This window comes from Acipenser ruthenus, chromosome 7 (genome assembly GCF_902713425.1).
Source record: "Acipenser ruthenus chromosome 7, fAciRut3.2 maternal haplotype, whole genome shotgun sequence".
In the NCBI taxonomy this organism is placed as follows: domain Eukaryota; kingdom Metazoa; phylum Chordata; class Actinopteri; order Acipenseriformes; family Acipenseridae; genus Acipenser; species Acipenser ruthenus.
This window is the reverse complement of record NC_081195.1, coordinates 63,763,553-63,784,486: the sequence shown is the minus strand read 5'-3', so window position 1 is coordinate 63,784,486 and position 20,934 is coordinate 63,763,553. Positions and strand designations below refer to the sequence as shown.

Below are 20,934 nucleotides of genomic sequence, written 5' to 3'. Positions count from 1 at the left end.
TTCAAGGGTAAACTTCATTCTCCTCGCCAACAGAACTGGGGAGATCACTGAACGCAACAGACTATTGTGTGCCCTTATGGCCATTCCATGGGACTTCTGCAGTCCTATCCAATGGGGTGTTCACTTTATGTAACAATAAACAATTTACAGTATGTTTAACAGTTAAATGGAGTTCAACATTTTTTTTATTAAGAAAAGTATACCAATTTGGAAATTAATGTGTTGACCCAAACCATAGAATTGCATGGTATCCTATTGTATTCCACAGTCCAGTAGAATACAGGCACAGTTCCAAGTCCCTATTTTAACAAACAGAACATACTTTGTAGACCTCAGACTGAGATATAATTAATTGGTGACTACTACTGTACATCCCTCCATAGTTTATCCCTCTGTGCCCTTTGATGACAGGGGTGTATTTGAGGCAGTTGTACATACATATGTCAAATGTCAGTAACATGTTTGCTTTGTTTTCATTCCTTAAATAAAGTGTTAGCTACAGACACGATATCTTCTCCCCACTTAAAGCCAGCTCATCACTTCTTGACAGTCTCCGGTTTTTCTTTGCTGGACAGAGAGTGTCACTTTCATGTTTTCATCTCCACTTTAGAAGAATGACAAAGGGAATGCTGTCCAGCTCAGAACATATTTGAAGAACTTCAATAGCATATCTGCTCTATCATGCTGGTTTACAATATTGAAGGGCTAATTTAAAAACGCTCGAACAAAAGGATACAGAAGCTGGAACTCAAAGCTTTTAGAAAAAAAAAAAAATACAATATATTATACCCTTCAAAAATGTACTGTATAATTTACTGCAGTAAACTATATGTAGTATAATGGAAACATTACTACAATATATTGTGTATTGCAACCTTTATTTTTGTATGTATTTAATATACTCATTTATTTTCACTAAATTCTGTTTATTTTTTGTCTTGCCCTCAATCCAACTCTTTTCTTATCTTATTATATGTATTTTTTTTTTTTACACTTTAAGTACTGTGTAGAACATAATGCCTCCATTTACCCAACTATGTACAATTAGAGCTTTCCAAAACACAAACAAACCTGCACTATTTCTTTTCACCTGACAAAGGGATCTATGCAGTCCTGGAAGCTTGTGTTTTCAACTCGTAATGTTGGCCCAATAATAGGTATAAAAAAAAAAAAAAAATAAAATAAAAAAAAATAAACAGTAAAGAGGGTATGCTGCCTGGACACTATTAGAATTTGGCATTGCCCTGAATTAGAGATGCACATTAGGCTGGTCATGTGATGTGCCATGTGATCACTGCAGCACTGTAAATCTGCCGCATTACACTTATGCATCATTGCGGCTCAAGTCCACCTAACAATGCTGCACATGTACTCTGATGGCGATGGCTACTTTCAGCATGATAATGCACCCATCCACCATTCCAGAATTGTGCGTGAATGGTTTGAGAAGCAAGACTACAATCCCCGGATCTCAATTCAGTTGAGCATGTTTGGGATGAACTTGAACAATGCATTTGTCATCCTGATCATATGGCTACCTCTGTACACCAATAGCTTGAAATATTAATGGATTGACATCCCACAATACACCACCCAGCACCTTGTGGTATATGCCGCATTGTGTCAAGGCTGTGATCATGACAAACAGTGTCTCAAATAGATATTAGGCAGAGGTCCTAATAAAATGATCAGGCAGTGCAGAGGTTACAGCACCATATTTATCATCAGCCCGTCCCTTTATTAAAAAAAAAAAAAACATGTCCAAGTGTATTTAAAATGTATTTAAATTACAAACCAGGGGAACAGACATTCAAATAATACCAGAATGAACTGATTAAATAAACACATTCACCATCATTCTGTCATTCAAAGATTGTAGTGTCCTATATGGTTTCAAGATTTCATTTTACACACATCAGAAGGTTGTTACTTTATCCCATGTATATATCAAATGGTTTCAATAGAAGATGTATTCTGTGTTGGACAGTATTTGGCTCAATGAGTAAGCATGCTTTTATCTCCCTCCGTAATAGGGTTTTAGAACATTATACATTTCTGTTGATCGATTTGTATTTTAATTCATCATCGGGGATGTATTTCAAGAGGGGGTGAGCCTGTGCCTCTACAAATTACATTTGGGTAATGTAAACAAATAGGCCTGTCAACATGCTAGTTTGAAGCTGTACAACAATGTAATGAAACGGACACCAAGATCTTGTATAGTTTAAAATGAGCGTGATTTTGGGGACGCTGCAGCTTTAAGTTGCCTGTATAAGCTACTGTACTTTAAGAAGATTATATATATATATATATATATATATATATATATATATATATATATATATATATATATATACTTTTCCTGTTTTTTAAGTGGGACTCAGTAAGCTTCAATTCTTGTTATTTTTCTAGTTCTGCATTGCGTTTTGTGCTACTAACTAATACATGATACATCTGAATATCAAATGAACATCGAATGCACAGCCATTTTAGCTAACTTACATAATAAATAGTTTCTACACTGTATGTATATCCGAAAGCCAAATATTCTTAGCTACAAGATACACGTGAAAACCATTGCAGATTCCGATCACGTATATGCTCTGGATGGATGGTTGGGTTTTACTAAAATAAGAAGAAAAGGGGAAGAATAAAAAAGGAACAGCAGTTTTACAGGGGCGGGGGTTGCTATTACATGTATTCACCAAATAATTAATCATACACACACACACTCTCTCTCTCTCTAGGTTCGACCTTGGGTGTTTGAACCTGTCTTTGATGCTTAGTTTTTTAAAACTAATATAATAGAAATGAATAATCTCAGCCACGTGCGTTACCCTTTTCTTTTTCGTACATGGTTTGGCCTACAGCAATGTCTTTGCAAAAATAGACTTCAGTTCCCCATGAGACAAGGGAGCTTTCTAAAAATAGCAACGCAGAGAATGGTTACGCGTTTGTTACGTCCCTTCACTGCCAGTCGCGGTAGTTAAGGCCCGGGGAATCCCCCTCAAGGTCAGATACACATTGTAAGCATCGTGATGTAATTATTTTGATACGTTATAATATTGCCAACACGTTTTAACGTATTACCAATATCTATTAATACACATACTAGGCTAATGTATATATATAAAAATAAATAAAAATAAAAAAAAATACATTGTTTTGTTATTTGATTTTTTTTTTCTTCTCCCATCTCCCGACTGCTAATTTCATGTTCTGTAATGCTGCATGATGATGTAATACGGCTATTGATGACACGTTAGACATGTTAGTATAATACATGTTCTGTAAATACCAGAGCATTTGGCAACATTAAGAAGTTGGTATTCTTGACTTACAGCCTCCACATTGAGTGTCATTCACATTGATATTTTAATAAAGAAGGAACTCCCGAGGTACTGTAATACATTTCATCACAAGTGGATAAGTGGTTCTCTAGAGATGCTGTACACACACGGTTCCTAGCTGGGTATATTTAGCGGCTTAAGGGGCCACTTCATGATCTGACGACTGATCTGCTCAGAAGTACATGCTGTTTATTTGCGCAGTGTCTGTTCAGTCCCTTTCAATAAAATAGATATATGTGTTCGAATGCATGTGGGCCACTCCATAGATCCGTGTAAAAATACGTTAGAAGACTTAATTTTTTAAATGCCGTTCCCACCTGGCCGTAGTTAACAATATTGTTTGTTTTCCAATATTCCAGCAATAGTTGCCCAAATGATTTAGTCCCCCTGCTGGTGACACTGAGACATGGCACTTTTTATCCTTTTACACTAACTGCTTAATTAGGACACCATTTACATTGAGAAAGAGTTCCATCATTGAGATGACATTTTAAAACAAAATAAATCACAGGGGTAAGCAACACATACTCTGGGGCGGCTCCAGACTTTCATGGGTGGGGTGGGGTGGGGTGGGGGTCAAGACTGCCATGAAAGGGGGATATCTGATATGAAACATACCGTTAAAGTAAACAATATCTTGACATGATATTAATGCTTGGTATCCTTCAAATCACACACAAACACATGTAGAGTTTCCAACCAACCTTATAATTACCAGGTACACAAGTCAAAGAAATGTTATGAAAGTGTTGTGGAGGTATTGTCCCAGGAGATGCAGTTACAACAATACCTCTCTCAACCTGTTTGTTACAAGTTAGATTTGCATAGTCTTACCCGGCTTATTAGAGATACAGTTGTTCATATGGGGATTGTCTGGTTTTGCCCAACGATACAATGTTTCACACTGTTCTCCACCTGGAACCAAGCTGCTGTTAAGTACGCCTAGATAAAGAACAGTGGGAGACATTAATGGGTTTTTACCAGTTTGACATTTCAGTGTGATTTATATTTAGTAATAGGTGCTGCTTTTAACATTGGAGGAAGGTGGGCTTGGTTTTTTGTATTGATTTTGTTCCTCCAGTGCTGATCCTCTTGTGGAACACTTTCAGTAGCACCAGCCTGCAATCCAATACACAGCTGCTTTGTAATTCTGCTATCCATTATCATGAAATATTGAAGTATAGTCAATGTGAAATGTACTGTCAAAAATTAACCATTGTATTGAATTACTGAAAAGTGAAAAAATGAGTACAGTAAGTGCTGGTATGAAGAGAGCACAGTATTTGATGCTGTCAGCATTCTCTGTTTTGTATTTAGTGTTGGGTCAACTGGATTTTTCACATTCGAATATTCTGTCAAAATGAAGACAAATATTCTTGTGTTTTTAATCACGTGAAAATAAATATTTAATATAGAACTGTATTACACATACTAGGAGAAAAACTCAAACTGGCACAACGTCAATTTACTTTATAAAGTCAAAGAACAGAAGCACTTTTAGAATGTTTTATTTATTTCAGACATCAATTCACAGTAACACTTAAAACTCGTGGCAGTGAGGCTTCCTCTACTTCAGGGTTTCATTTTCTTGATTAACTTCTTAATTTTTTTTTTTATATAAATGAATGTCTGTAAATCACGTTTGATATTTCTAGCGAATAGGAACATGTTTTTTTTTTTTTTTAAACTTCCAAATACATTAACAGCAATTACCCAAATATGTACACTAATCATGGTACTTAAATTTTGTTTGCTTTCTACCATCCAGGACCCCCTTGGAAACAGGATGTCTTTCACCTCAACAGTATATCCCGGTACAATAATTGAACAACATATATAGATAATTAACTTAATTAGTAACCTGGTTGTTTTGTAATTCTGTTCAAGGAATGGTTTATGACTAGAAAATTGTCAAATATGAATTATATTGAAAGCCTGCAATTGGTGGTGATACCAAAACTGGCTAGTGTTTCTGTTTGTGTGTGATATTTCAAGGGTTATGTTTTGGCATTGCATTTCATTAATAACTTATAGGGGAAACATAGAGGTTGTTTTCATCATTTATTTATAGAGTGAATATAGGGTGTATTTATCAGCATACACTAAAGATCGGTAATGGGAAATTATAGACGCCACAGAAGTATATGAAACATTCTGTTCATCAGAATGCAGAGACAGTTAAGAACACATCTGCTAATCTCTAACGTTCTGTCTACCTACAGTTGCTGCCACCTGTGTATTGTAAGAAATATACACAGATAAGCAAGAAAGATATATTTACATTCCTTTACGCACAAGCAGCTAAAACTGTACATAAAACACACATCACTGCAGTTATGTGAATATTTGCTGGGTTTTGTAAATACACTTATGCTGGGCCTTTTGCCAGCTTTTAGATAACTGCCTTTTTTGTGATGCTTACAATATGGTGCAGCCTGCTATTCAAGAGTAGAGAAGAAACTCCTGGAGAGGCTTGCACAATGTCACAGTACAATCTCTCAGAAGACAATAATGACCAGCAGGACTGCCTAGCATAAATTCACTAGGCAGGGCTATGACTGAATACAGACAGGAGTAAGGTGAGTATGAAGTATGAACTGCAGCTTTCATCACATAATGGTGAGGATGGGACACCACCCACAGGGAAGCAACACCGATTGCAATGCAACACAGACACAGGGGAAAGGCACACTCCAGGGTTTATACAGAGGAGTGATTCGTGATGCTGGGGTAGCCATTGCTCCATCTCGCTACACATAATATCTTAAGTACTAATGTTAGTTTCATGGAAAGCTCATAGTAACTGTCCCGTTAACATTTCATTTAAAATTGCACCGCAGAAATAAACAAAATGTTGGTAAATCTGCAATGCTATATGCATGTCATAATCTGAGAATCTTGAAGGGCACATTGTAATGCTGCTGTTCCTAAATGATTCAATGGATCCGTCACCAGATGTTGAGTACCCATGTGTTCTGAGGGTTTTGTGATACTGGAGGTAAAATCCTTATGAGATAAAAGGTGCCCATATTATACAGTGAATCAAGTAGACAAACTAGAAATGTTTGTCTACTTGAATTCATTCAATCATTCAAGATGATAGCAAGACGGCATGAGCATTTGTTGCTCTCCAGGTAGTGGAAGGAAGTTGTGAAATCACAAAGCTGTATGATATTGTATGAGTGATATTTTTCAGACAGCCTTTGTTTTGATTTTTGTTTTGTGTTTTCAGTTCTTCAGCTGTGAATGTTTTCTTTTACCTTCAACATTTGAAATTGCCAAAAACCAACAACAGTATTTAGTAATGGCTGCGAGTCATTCCCGTAAAAAGAACCTTACTGTATTTTCAATGAATGTACTGATAGACAGACAGCAAAAGGGTTAGGAGGCCGAAATAATAGGAAACAGGAAACTTGTGCCAGATAATACCAATGACCTCTAATATGCAAAATAATTTTACTGGCGGGTAGTGTCAGGGGTTTGTGGGATATAATAAAGGAATTTGTAAAGGTATCAGATTCTGGGAATAGAGGGGGGTTGTCTGTCTGTACATCTGAATGTCGCACTTACATGTTTGCATATATCTAAAGAACTGCTTATCCTAGTTATTATTTAGCATAAGTTATTGAAAAAGTCTGATTCTGGGCATATGTGGGCGTGTCTATCTGCACGTTCACGTATCCGTCTGTGTGTCACACTCCCTTGTTTGATATGGAAAAATCGCTTATCGAATTGTGATTCAATATTTTATTGCTAATTCTCAACATCTGCTGATGTATGTCATAGTCATCAATGATTTCATCATCAGCCGTGGCAGGGGATGTATGCTCCTCACATTCCTTCTCTTTTATCTGAACTTATTTCTATGTATTACAAATAGCAAACGCTTCTCACCGCACAGTATATTGTAATATAAAGTACTGTATACTCCATATACAATTCAGTTGCATTTTTTAGAACTTTCACACCAATTGTATTTTTAGTCCCTCTGTTGCATTTCCACATTCTTTATTCATTATTGCTTTAAAAGACGCAAAAATCACTCATACACTAACATACATTTTGTTCCTTGATGATAAAGCATTGAAACATTTCAACAATGGACATGCAAACCCTGAGGTAGATGCGTTTAATTACAGTGATACAGCATTCTATTAAAAAAAAAAAAACATAAAATAAAAATAATGCAATGAATTGTATGTCACTCCTCCACAATGTTCTAGAATTTAAAATCACAAAAAGCTCTTGATATAAGCAGTACCCTTTGTAATGCTGCGTAAATCCCGCTAAACTGAACCAAAGGTCAAACCGCAAAATAAACAGAGGCATAGCAAAATGTTAAACATTTAAAAATGTCACCAGTATAACCAATCCCTTATATATAAAACATACTTATGATACTTTAAAAAATAGAGAGATTTAACACCTTTTCCTCACTAGTTAAACAGTGTTCATACAGATAACAATAATTCCTGCAGTGAATTGTAAATTGTTCCCACAAGGTTGAACTGTCTACACAGAACACAAAAACCCATTTCTACCTGTTCCAACAAGCATACAGCAAAAGATTTGGTATACCACATGATATGCAATGTAAGTACATACAAGAAGAATACTGTAGTTATCTTAGAAATCAGACATTTTGATATTGCATATAAAACTATATATATATATATATATATATATATATATATATATATATATATATATATATATATATATATATATAAACACAGTACAATCCAAAAGTAAAAAAATAAAAAAATAAAAAATGCTATGAAAATTTGGAAGAATGGGAACTACTTTTACCAAAACATATGTGGTTCAAGTTGGCTTGATCCATTGATGCACACTTTCAGTATGGTGCAGTTATTTGTCACGTCTAATCATCAACAATCTTTTGTTTCGAAGTTAAACTGCAGTGAATGACCAGTGCCAACACCATCCATCACTTTGCCATCTTCAATATGCTGACATTGAGAAAAATAAGAAAGTGTTTTGCAAAAAATGTTCTTTTTTTTTCCTGTTGGACTGTTTATGACCGGTACAGTATATACTGAAGATGGCAAAGTAGATGGATGGTGTTGGCAGTTAACTTTTAAAAGAATAATAATAATAATAATAATAATAATAATAATAATAATAATAATAATAATAATAATAATACTTTATGCATTTCACATATCGCATTTTACAATATAGTTTTGAATTTTACATAATCATTAGAATTACTTAACCATACACCAGTTTTCATGAAATGCAGCTTTCTTGGGATCATTAGTGCTCTTTGTCCATACAGTAATTCAGAATGTAAGTTATTCACACAATAAGCTGGAGTACCAAGTTACAGAGCTGTCTGGTCTTCATTTCCCCCTTGTACAGAATCTTTGCTTTGTGCTTTTGAACCTCACAGAAGGAGGGGGGTCATTGCTTGATGCGTTTTCAAACTGGTTCATGTAACAAATAAAGATGTCTGAAGAACTATCTAAGTCTGTTGTCTATTGTCTTGCTGGTGAAAATAGTCTGTTTTTTGTGGGTTTTTTTCTTTTTTCCCTTTTTTTTAGGGAGAGTGGGGGTAGGGGCGTGGGAGGCCATCTCTGTGCTTCTGTATCCTGAAAGCCAAAAAAAAACACAATGCTCTGAAATGATGCTTGAACAGTGAAGCACTTAAAACACCACCACTTAGTGCTGCAGTTACTGCAAGCAGAGAGTGCCTGCCCCATTACATGACAACACTGCAATAATGCAGAGCCTTCTGCAACAAGGACAGAAAACCTGCATAACCCTTCTACGTGAAAGCCTCAGCAGTATCTACTGCTATTTCAGGCAAATACATTGACATCCAAACATATGTGCAAAAATCTGATCCCCAAGAAACAATTGCTTTTTTTGTTTCTATATACTGACACATCAAAAAGCATGCACCACTGATATTTTCTTTTGCTCTTGACCCCATTGATTTCACAACAGTGTATCACAAATCTGCAGCAACCATGATGTATAATTGTATTGGAGTTTGTCATTTTCCTTATAAAAATAAAAACGGAGTGGGATAGGCTTCTGTCAAAGGATTGGACAGTTTAGTTACTGGCACCCGGATGGTGACGCCCATTTACTGCAATGAAAAAAAATCAAAAGGGGGAGGTTCAGAGCCTTAGTGTGGAGAATTTCTGAAATCTCACAGAGGATGTATAATTCAGGTTAGCTGACTGCCTTAATAATACGTTTTCAGCAAGTGTGTGTGTATGTGTGAAAATATTCCACAAGGAGACAACTATTAGCTGGCTGTCATAACACAATCAGAGCTGGTCATAACATCAAGGCAATGAGATGAGCAATGACACTGCTATTAAGAATTACACAATTATATGCATTTCCATTTTATTTCCTATTCATTTACATTACTTACAACCACATTCATTTTTGAGAAGCACACAGAGCCATCAGTGGACAAATTGTGTAACACAATCTGGGGTTCTTTGGAGGTGGTGCAGAGTTAAAGACTACAGATCTAATTTATTCTTTGCTGCACCAGTATGGGATCGGTTTTATAGCCTCCGCAGAGGCCATATCTTAGTAAACATGAAAATGTAACCTCTTTGCAATATGGATTCTAACTTAGCAAACAATGCCATCAAGTGGTATGGTTTTGTAATTCCAGCCAGAGTCTTTATTTTTTTTGGCACACACTTTATTATGAAAATCATATAGGATTTGTATAAGACAAGCATGGGATAAAACCAACTAAACATGACTAAATGAGTCATTAATAGATTAAAGGCTATTATGTTTTAAAAGTTGATTCCATTAATTATGCTGGGAGTGTCACCAATATAAATAAATAGGTTATTAACTTGATTGTAGCTAGCAAAATATTGCCATAAATGTCGCCTGTTCAGCGCTTCCATTATCTACATTGGTCTGAAACATGGCCGTAGTGGGAGGGGGGGATGGGGGGGTGTATGGGGAGCAACTGCACCCGGGCATAGCCTTTGGGGGGGCCCAGCACCAAGTCAATTATTTATTTATTTTTCTGAGCACACTTCAATGACTAGACGTAAAAAATATAGAGGTGCCGTCAAATCTACTGCGATTAGAAAAAGAAACCGTAGCAAGGTAGTATTGGTGGAGCGTCATTCAAAACTCAAATCCGCAAATCACAGCTGACAGATTGTTTATCTGGAGACGGGACGTGCTGGCAATAGGTCAGTGTTAAAGTCATGTGATTGCTCTGTTTGGAGATGTGATTTCGTGAGACTGAATATACTTTTTTTATTTTTATTAATTTTTATGCAATGAGAACAAAATATACAAAAAAGAAAAATAATATACAGAATAGTACTATATAAAATACATACAAAATATAATGGGAGCCAGGGGGTGGGCTCTAAACAATTACAAGAACTTATTAAACAAGTTACATCAATTCAATGTTTTCAAAGCTTTTTTGTTATGAGAAATTTTAATAACTTTAATGTACAGCTCCATTTATTTTATAAAAAGTAAAAAAAAAGGTTTCTGATTAGAAAATTTACATTTGTGAATATGAAATTTAGCCATTAAACTAATAAAGTATATTATGTAAAATTCGTTACTTTCAATAGTATTATAACTGGTGAAACCAAACAGTACATTACCAATATGTATTTTAAAGTTTTTTTCTTTTTTAATATTATTGCTGATAAAAGCAACCAGATCCTTCCAAAACATTCTGGAGTGTCTACAATTCCAAAATAAGTGCAACATTGTTTCAGTGGAGTCATTACAAAATAAGCAATTAAGAGAAATGTCATGTTTTTTTCAAATTGTTCTTAACAGGATAGCATTTATGTATAATTTGATATGATATTTCTTTAATCTTATTGGTTAACAAGTATTTGTTGGGCAAAATCCAAGTTTTTCTCCAGTTTATACCCTCAATAAACCCATCTCAATAAGCACAGTATAAGGAATGGATACTAGATTGTTTTGAAAAAGAGATTGTACACATTTATTATTATTTTTAGTATTATTCAATAAACAATATTTTCCAATAAAAGTTTCGGAAGGGTCTAGGAAAGGTAAAGGACAAGATAAAGCTTTCAAATCATCCTTCAGTAAAGTGATTACTCCTCTAGGAATCGCGTCGAAAATAATTGCAAATTCCTTAGTTGTAATAGGTAGATTGAAAGTGGATAAGAATTCTGTATAATTAAGAAGATTGAGTAACTAATATGATGCCATTGTTAAACCTATTGGGGAAAAAATTGATCTGTTTTTATAGCAAATATCTTTATTATTCCAAACTAAATACTTGTGTGGGGAAAAATTATGTTTGTAAATTAGAGACCAAGAAAGAAGCATTTGTTTATGAAAGTTGGATGATTTGATGGGAACTGTACTGATATTGTAATTACTTAACAATAGAAAGTTTAAACCACCAAGATTATAAGTATAAGAAATATAAGAATTATAAGAATCAAATTGAAGCTGAATTCTTAATAAATTGTTTAACCCAATTTATTTTGAAGGTACCTGATTGATCTTGTTCAGTCATTTTAAAATAATGTTAGAATATGTTTTGTTTGAAAATAAAAAAAAAGAATATGTTTTTGACCGATTCAGATTTTGCTGCTGATGTATTTATTTTCAAAAGGCTATCTTTGGTTGCGCTGTGCCATTTTTTGGCAGGGGAGGGGGGGGGGGGGGAGAGAGGGGGGGTCCACTTCACAGTCTTGCACCAGAGCCCAATAAATCCTAATGCCGACACTGGTCTGAAATGTGCAAGTTTTAAAGCACATGGTTACAGCAACCATGTATATTAATTTTAAAACACGGTATCTGGTACTACATCAGTTTAAAGAAATTTCTTATGTCCTATGCCTTACTGCCAATAAATATGTTACACCTGTACTTCCTCGGTCATTTCACTTTAGCAGTGTCTTTGCTGCCAAACTACTGGCTGAAAGCATGCAAATCAATAAGAGAATACAGGTAAGTTTTGTGAAATGATGCACTGTATTTAGCTAACTTAAAACCACGCACGCACGTACGCACACACACACACACCATTTAGGTGCCCCATTTTTTGGAACTCTTCCAGAACCCTTCAAACTAACCTCTTTTTTAAAACTCTGTTGTATTCGTATTTTGTTAGTTGTAATAATCTGAGGCTCATGGTGTAATAATTGGATGTCTTGTTTGATGCATATGGGTGGTTTGCTGGCTAGCCAGGGCACCGCTGTAAAGTAGATATTTTATATATTTATTTTTTTCCTGTCTGTGAACTTAATTTTTATAGTCTGATTAACTATAGTACTGACATCAAGCATTTCTTAATTTATTTGTTCAACACTGCCTGATGAGTTTATAGGAAAATAAAATGAATACATTTAGCTTATCTGTAAGCATCTCTCCGCTTCGGTTTTCTAGAGGGTTTCCTAGATGACAATAATAGATCATTGATCCTCTCTGATGCCCTTGCCTGTCACAGACTGACTTTCACTTGTTTGCTCCTGTATTTTCACCTTAATCTTTCTTTTAATCCATCAGACAAAAGTGGATATACATTTTTTTCTACTTTTACCCATATCTCAGCATTTTTTTAAAAAAGGAAATGCAAAGAAATAACGTCCACATAAAGTACATATGACTGTGACATTAATAAACAATTTATATCATTTAACAGTAATTTAGTAATAGCTTAAAGTGTGTCACTTTCCTTAGATGTGGAATTATATATACAAAGTTGAGCTTTAACCTGGTGTCTGGTGCTGCAAAAGTGCTTGTTTATTACCATACCATACCATACCAAGATGCCCTCGAATTTAAGACGAAGCTTACGTGTTTTTATCCATTTTTGTGCTTGGCATGTCGAAAAATATGTCTGATCAGCATTTCAGATCTGTCCATGCTGGTACTGTTTGTTAGAACAGAGCCTGATAATGAAACGCTGAAATTGGAAAAGTTTCTCTTTGAATGCCTCAGGAAGCTAATGACGCTTCTTTGTGAAAATGGCTGCCTGTATGTCATGGATGATTCGAGATCGGGCCGTAATGTTCTGTTCGTCTTTTCTCAGGCAGTCAGTCACGTTCCTGTTTGTGTACTCGGGCAGTCACGACGTCTGTTGGTAATTTTAATACATGCATCTATACTTGAAGGCCATTTTTGAGAAGAAAAATTGGTTTAAAAACCGTGTCTTAAATTAGAAGGAATACGGTATTTAATTTTCCAACACATGCCATTGTTGCATATTTACACCAGGGCTCACCTAAAATGACTTTTATTCAAGCCAGTTTTGATTACGTGAATGAAGAACAGTAATACATAAAATATCCTTGAATGTTTTAAAAGAGAACCATATTCTTCTGTAACAAAATGCTAAATGCATATATATATATATATATATATATATATAATGTATTACACTAGGTGGTGTTGTGGGACTTCCTTGCTCTGAACACATAAACAAAACTGTTTCATTTTAATCTTATTTTTTTCTGGTTTGTTACAAAACGAGTATCGGTAAGAAACAACTTAGGTGACATGAAATCAGAAGAAATGGTGAACCAAACATTTTCGAGGTCAGGCACAGACTGTAAATATAACTAATCATTTTCTGGGTGAACGAGTCTGTAAAATGGTAACTTATGCCCCCAGGTTATGTTTGTCTGCTTGAAATGTTACATTATATGTGATTTTAAAGTTATGGTCTACATTTCTTATGCTTGGTGATTTAAAATTATTTTTTTTTATTATTTATTTCTTAGCAGATGCCCTTATCCAGGGCGACTTACAATTGTTACAAGATATCACATTATTTTTACATACAATTACCCATTTATACAGTTGGGTTTTTACTGGAGCAATCTAGGTAAAGTACCTTGCTCAAGGGTACAGCAGCAGTGTCACCCACCAGGGATTGAACCCACAACCCTCCGGTCAAGAGTCCAGAGCCCTAACCACTACTCCACACTGCTGCCCTAAAAAACTGTGATTGGCACGCATTTTCCCTTCCCTTACCTCTCGCTTTACCTTGCTTTGCCTTACTATAGGGTGCATGTGGTGAAATCAGCAGCTGGTGTTTAAAGTTGTGGACTAAAAGGCATTTCTGTAAAAAATGCAATAAAGTTTGGCATTATTAACTTTCTTTCAATTAAAAAAGCCAATAGACATGTTTCCTGTAAATCAATATAGTTAATTAGAACAAACTCATTAAGTTTTTAGAGAATAGGATCCCACATTTTTCACACCAGGTCATTATGTTGCCTACATTGGAAACAGTTCTATATTCCCATCCACAGTAATAGGCCCATTTCTTTGGTAAAATGATACATGTTAGGTGGAGGTTTAAAGGGCTTCAATAAATGATTGGTCCTGTCAAAAAGTAATACATCTATTTGATCCATTTGAAGATTTGTAACTATTAAATGTCAAGTCTGCAGTCCAACAAGAGATACAAGTATCAGTCTATAAAACATGTTGACTCCTGTCTGATGCTTTATAATGTATTTTGCAGGTGAAAAATTATTACAGCATGATATGGTATAATATCTGGAAAAAAGGTTTGGTTGTCCCAACAGTTCAAATTTATCTATAGGCCTATAAATGATGATTTTGACAGGAATATAAAAACATGACATTCGGGACATTAGAGCCTTATCCAGCACTATATTCTGCAATTTTGAATACTGACTTTAGATACTGTTTTAATTCTGGAAACTGATGTTGTTGTTTTTTGTTTTTGTTTTTTTAAATGTGTAGCCTTTTATGCTGTATGCAGTTCTGTGCATGGGTAACATTTTGATTTTATTTTGCTGTTGGGTCGTTAATGGGGAATTTTACATACTGCTACAATATGTACGGGATTTAAAAGTATGTACTGTATTACAGTCCACGTGTCCACAGTCGTCTCTTTTGGCAAGTGCTATTTTCAGAATCATATCATTCTGAATTAAAATACTTCTGTTGAAAATATAGTATAGTACATAAATGGAAACCTACATATTTTAAAACACAGTCCTTTCAGCTATGTATTTTTGACATTTGTATATTTTTGTGTTCCCTGAAAAAACTGGCAAGGGTTGGAACAGGCCAAAATGAAATAATCAGATATGAGTCATACTCTTAACCGTCACTGAAGTCAAAATTGTAAAGGGTGTGATATGTGAGTGCTGACTGTAGATGGTTGACACAATCTGGAGGTGCTGATTCTAACCTGTACCACAGACCACTGTTGATTGTCCATCAACCATGTGACTAGTATGAAAACACTGGTAAACATTGATGTGTATGCTGTTAAATACCATCACCAAAATTATGTAAATCTTTTTGCCATGTTATCGATAAAAAAAATAAAAAAAAAACGTTTTATAATGCTTACCTCCTTTTATCGTCAACCAAACGTCCTCGTTTGCCAATGCACCGTCGTTTCTATTCCATTTCACAGGAAGACACGTCGTTGCAAAGTCCCTTTCAGCTGGTGCGATTCCACGTCTTGCTGTAACTTGCAGGACCAGATCTTGACTAGCACGAGCGCAGCTTTTATTCATAGCAAATGCGGAACGCTTGTTTCTTTACTTCCTCCTGCCAGCGCGCGATCGTATTTAGAGCTGCACAGCATCAGAATCACGTCATTGTTTCCAATGACTCTTTCCCTCATATTAAAGAATCACCACCTTTCACTTTTAACAACCACATGTGATTTTTCTGCCTTTCTAGAATTAAAGGATTTCGTTTCAGTAGCTAATTACAGAGAGGCATGTGAATGTTGCTGTATATTTTGCTTTGGCCTTTTGGGTATTGATATATTTCCTTGTTGAACGTGTAGTGTTTTTTATTTTGTTGTTTTTTTTACGAAGGTCAAGATCGATATCCCCTCCAGCATCCTCATTATTGCATCAAGGTTCACATAAAAGTATCACGTTTTGATTTTAGAAAAGAAAGATGGTAATTTGCTTGCAATCCACTTGATAGCTACTGTATCTGCTGCAACCAATACCAACAGACTACTATGTTGTCTTTGCTTAAACTATTTTAGCCATGAAGAACTTAATGGATTTTTAAAATAACAGCTCCTGTATAAAATCGTTATTCCCGTACAAGAGCCATTGGTATTACGTTTTTGCGAAACATGAGAAAATGTTTGCAATTGATTCCCAAAGTCATGGCAGTCAGTGCCGTATGGCATTTGGTAGCACACAGAACGTCATATAGTTGGTTTAAGATGACAACATTTTAAGGGTTGACTGCTAAATGCCCTTGTACATTTGCACAGGCCGTAAAGATGCATTTAATTACAGTAACTGGGAAGATAACATCGGTCTTTATTGATTTGTATTTATTTAGTTCTTTCTCGTTAAAGTGAACACCATAATGAATATCTGGTTTTGTCTGTTACCAATGTCAAGAGGTATTGTTCTGTATGAAGAACCGGCTGGAAGGTTGCTATAGAAACCCGGATCTCGAAAGACGCTTGTTTGATTCTCATTCTACCACACAGTGGCGCACTAAGATACTGTTTTAGAGTAGTCTTTTTCATTTCCAACATGGTAAACACTGGCTACTTACATGATAAAATAATTTGTCATTAATAATAATTATAATTAAAAAAAAATAACGAAAATATATTTTACGTACTCCCCGACGTTCTTATCTTAACAGGCACTTTCAGATAATGAGCATGTTGGTGCGGAGAGGGCGAGCGCAAAAATTAAATCCATGTCTTCTGATCTAAACATAATTGTATATTATGTGCAAATCAAATATACTTTTCATTATTTTAAACAACGTTTTAAAAAGCTGAATTATCGCTGCAGTACAAAAACGCTCGGTTGACTGGAAGAAAAGAAGGGACAGTCAGGATTAAAAGGGCTGTTGATCAATGCTGGCAGCAAAATATACGTACATAAGGATTGTGGTGGACAGTTTTTTAACAGAGATGCGATGAGTGGCTTGTTGGCTTTCTGTCTAGTAGTCACGTCCCGTATGCCAGTTGCCTTTTCAAATACACTCGCACAAAAGCAATGGTGTGTTTCAACTAGAAAAAGCCATAGCATCGTGGCAAGAATCCGTCTAACTCAGTTAATTCCTTGTAATTAACGGTGTGAGTGATGCTTTTAGAGTGACTCTCATGGAAAATACGTGACCACATGAGAAAACACAAGGCAGGTCGTCTCCGCCACATAGAATGACCTTGCTGCCGTTTAACTTAGATTGTGCTGTCCATTGTCAAATATTCCGCCTGTTCAATTTATTAACAATTTATGTTAGGATTTGAGCTCCATCCTCAGCCTTCATTCTCACACATAACCTAAAGCGTCGGTGTCTCTCAGTGTTCCATCCCAGACAACGCTTCTGGCGTTGTGCAAATGAAATGGTTTCCTTATCTTTATGAATTCATTTGGCATGAGCGCTTTGATCACATTTTTTTTTTGTAATAAAGTGCGATAAAGACGGGGATAAAGGGCATATGCATGAAATCCCAGTTTGCATGTTATTTATTTTTAATGTTTTAAAAGCAAGTTGTTGACGACGGATGTATAAAAGTGGAAGACAGCTTGTGGAAAGCAATAATAATTATATTTAAAAATAATAATAATAAAATAACAATACGGTTCACAAACCATGCATAGGCTTCCAAATGTCAGAGTATTCCTCGCTTCTGCGCATTAGGAATACTCTACATAATAGTTTGTTTATTATTTAAGCAAAAGTGCTGAATGAAAAATGTACGTTGTTTTTCACGTTGTCCATTTTCGTTTCGGTTCATACATCAGTTAGCTTCCCTGTGTATCGCTTTTGGGGGGTACAGTTGGTATATTTGAATGCATCTAAATCGGTTTCTTCCATGTAATCTGATTTGCTAATAGAAGGTTGGCTGTTACTGTTTTTGAGTTCAGAGGGCTGCTGCTGCCCGCACGTTACATGTGTGTACTGGAATTGATCCTCATGCTCGGTCTCCCTGTGATAGAAGTAGTTAAAATTTGAGACGATCACTGGCACCGGCAGCGCAATTGTCAGCACACCTGCAATGGCACACAAGGAACCTACAATTTTGCCACCAATTGTAACAGGATACATGTCACCATAACCCACAGTGGTCATGGATACCACCGCCCACCAGAACGCCTCTGGGATGCTGGTAAACACTGAGGATGGGTCGTCTGTTTCTGCGAAATAGACAGCGCTGGAAAACAGAATAACACCAATGAACAGAAAGAATATCAGCAGCCCCAGCTCTCTCATGCTCGCCTGGAGCGTCTTTCCTAGGATCTGGAGCCCCTTAGAGTGTCTGGAGAGCTTGAAAATCCTAAAGACTCTGACCAGACGAATGACTCTTAAGATCGCCAAGGACATGGCTTGTTGTCCGTTTCCCTGGTGCTCAGCCAGCTCGGTGCCCAGGGTGATGAAATAAGGAATGATGGCAACTAGGTCGATCATGTTCATGATGTTTTTAAAGAAAGCCGGCTTGCTCGGGGAGGCACAGAACCTCACCATGAGCTCAAAGGAAAACCAGATAATGCAAAGTGTCTCCACGATGAAGAACGGGTCAGTGAACGGATTGGGCTTAATATGGTGGGTCCCGTTGGTGGCAAAGTGGCTTTCAGTGTGTCTGTTTTCTTCTCTGAACTCTGGCAGTGTCTCCAAACAGAATATGACAATAGATATCAAAATAACCAGCACAGATACGATGGCAATGCCCCGAGCAGGTCCCGAGCTATCTGGATACTCAAAGAGCAGCCAGATCTGGCGTTGGTATTCGTTGTCGGGTAATGGGCGCTCTTCTTCTTTTATAAAACCTTCATCCTCCTTGAAATTCTTAATCACCTCGTCCCCTAACTCGTAAAATTTGATTTCCTCCATAAAAATGTCGACAGGTACATTGACCGGTCGCTTCAGTCTCCCGCCAGACTGGTAATAATAAAGGATTGCATCGAAGCAGGGACGATTCCTGTCGAAGAAGTATTCGTTCCGCAAGGGATCGAAGAAGCGCATTCTTTTCCTAGGATCCCCCAGCAAGGTTTTGGGGAACTGCGCAAGGGTCTTGAGCTGGGTCTCAAAGCGTAAGCCGGAGACGTTGATGACCACCCTCTCGCAGCAATCCTGATCCACTTGCTCCAAATCATAGGCATCGTGGGCTGTCAGTGACACCGTCTCGTCCACTTTCTCACCAGGCACCACTGTCATCCTTTTATTCCCCCCACGGGTAAAGTTTCTCTTAATAATTATTATTCCTCCTTTATCTCGCACTCCCTCTTTCAGACGGTATCCGTTAACCCAGATGCTTGGTACAGATGTATTCAGTCACTTGTAGAATAAAAAGCCATGTCTTTCCTGTCTTCCACCAGCCTGTTGGCAGATGTTTTTGTTATCTTATTTTTTACGTTTTTTTTTTTTATTTTTTATTTTTTTTTCACATTTCTTTGAACGGTTAAACCCGGTTCATCACATCACCTTCCTCACTTTGGTAGACTGGACTCGCGACTGTCACATTCACAGCATTTTAAGTCTCACTGCCCTCCCCAAGCGCTGTGACGTGGATACGCTCTCACTGAAAAAAAAAAATACATAAACCCCTGCCGCTTAATATCATGCTGAGAATAATCAAAACATATCAAGTATAATATCAATTCCACCCTTTAATTATAGTCCTTTATATCGACCTCTGTATTTCCATTGTTTTGGGGGCAATGGGTTAAATTAAAAATTAAACATTTAATTTGTATACACATACTTGGGTATCTGTTTCTCTGGTTCAAGGTTAAAACTGACAGTCTAAAAAAAATCCTTGCAGCGTTCGTTTTATTGCAGATTCTATGTATATGATGAATGGGAATTCATTCATAAGTATGTTTCGTTGCATATGTGTACGCCTTTTTTTCAAATGCCTGTTTATTCTGAACCCCTCATTCCCCCAAACACAGTGCAGGAACAACATTCCTTACCTTTTATTTTAATTCATTTCGTGCATTCCACAATGTGTTTTAATTTCAACGTGTTGCACACTCTCCGTTTCCAATTATTGCGCTAGTCCTCGCACAAGAAACGCAAAAGAAAATTCAGAAATGGGCGACCTTATAATCAGAAAATAAACAGGACAGTTTCCAAGGGAAGCACGGGGGCTTCGCTGATGGCTAAGTCTGCGGTCTGCTTAAACTGCAAACTGTTATATCTAGCCATGAGAATATTTACAATCCACTTATTTTAGAAGCTCTAGCTCTCTTGTGCCAGATTGCTTTTTTTTTTTTTTTTTTTTTTGTATGTACAGATTACTTAAGTGTAAGCTACAGAAAAAATGGACTCGTTACGCAAGAGGATACAAAGTTCTGTAAAGCAGAACTGTTATTATTTAGGGATATACGGGTAGTATTTTAGCTGGAAAGCAGTCAACTCGTTTAATCATGTTTGCTTTACATGTTCTTCAGCACAGCATTGCTTTAGTTCCAACATGTGATAACAGGTTAAAAAAACACCAGTGCAGCCAAACTAAATCTTATGGGAGAATGGATGTTTTACTGCTGCAATAAAACAAATGCATAGCCTACATCCTTGTAGATATAAAATAGGATATGTTTAAGTTTTGGGTTGTCACGGTCTAAATGTT

At 36.3% G+C, this 20,934-nt stretch overlaps 1 protein-coding gene across 2 annotated transcripts; it reads right to left on the bottom strand.

Moving 5' to 3' along the window:
* Nucleotides 1–8,087: 8,087 nt before the first annotated feature.
* LOC117414722 (shaker-related potassium channel tsha2-like) lies at nt 8,088–20,477 on the bottom strand. 2 transcript variants are annotated; one of them, XM_059027568.1, is made up of 4 exons: nt 20,276–20,477; nt 15,712–19,881; nt 14,352–14,439; nt 8,088–8,962 (listed from the first exon to the last, which is right to left on the bottom strand). In XM_059027568.1, the coding sequence occupies exon 2, from the start codon at nt 19,515–19,517 to the stop codon at nt 18,096–18,098; it is 1,422 nt and encodes a 473-aa protein (XP_058883551.1). In that variant the 5' UTR covers nt 19,518–19,881; nt 20,276–20,477; the 3' UTR covers nt 8,088–8,962; nt 14,352–14,439; nt 15,712–18,095. The 2 variants fall into 2 exon arrangements, with proteins under 2 accessions (XP_058883551.1, XP_058883550.1); XM_059027567.1 differs by lacking the exon at nt 14,352–14,439.
* Nucleotides 20,478–20,934: the final 457 nt, after the last annotated feature.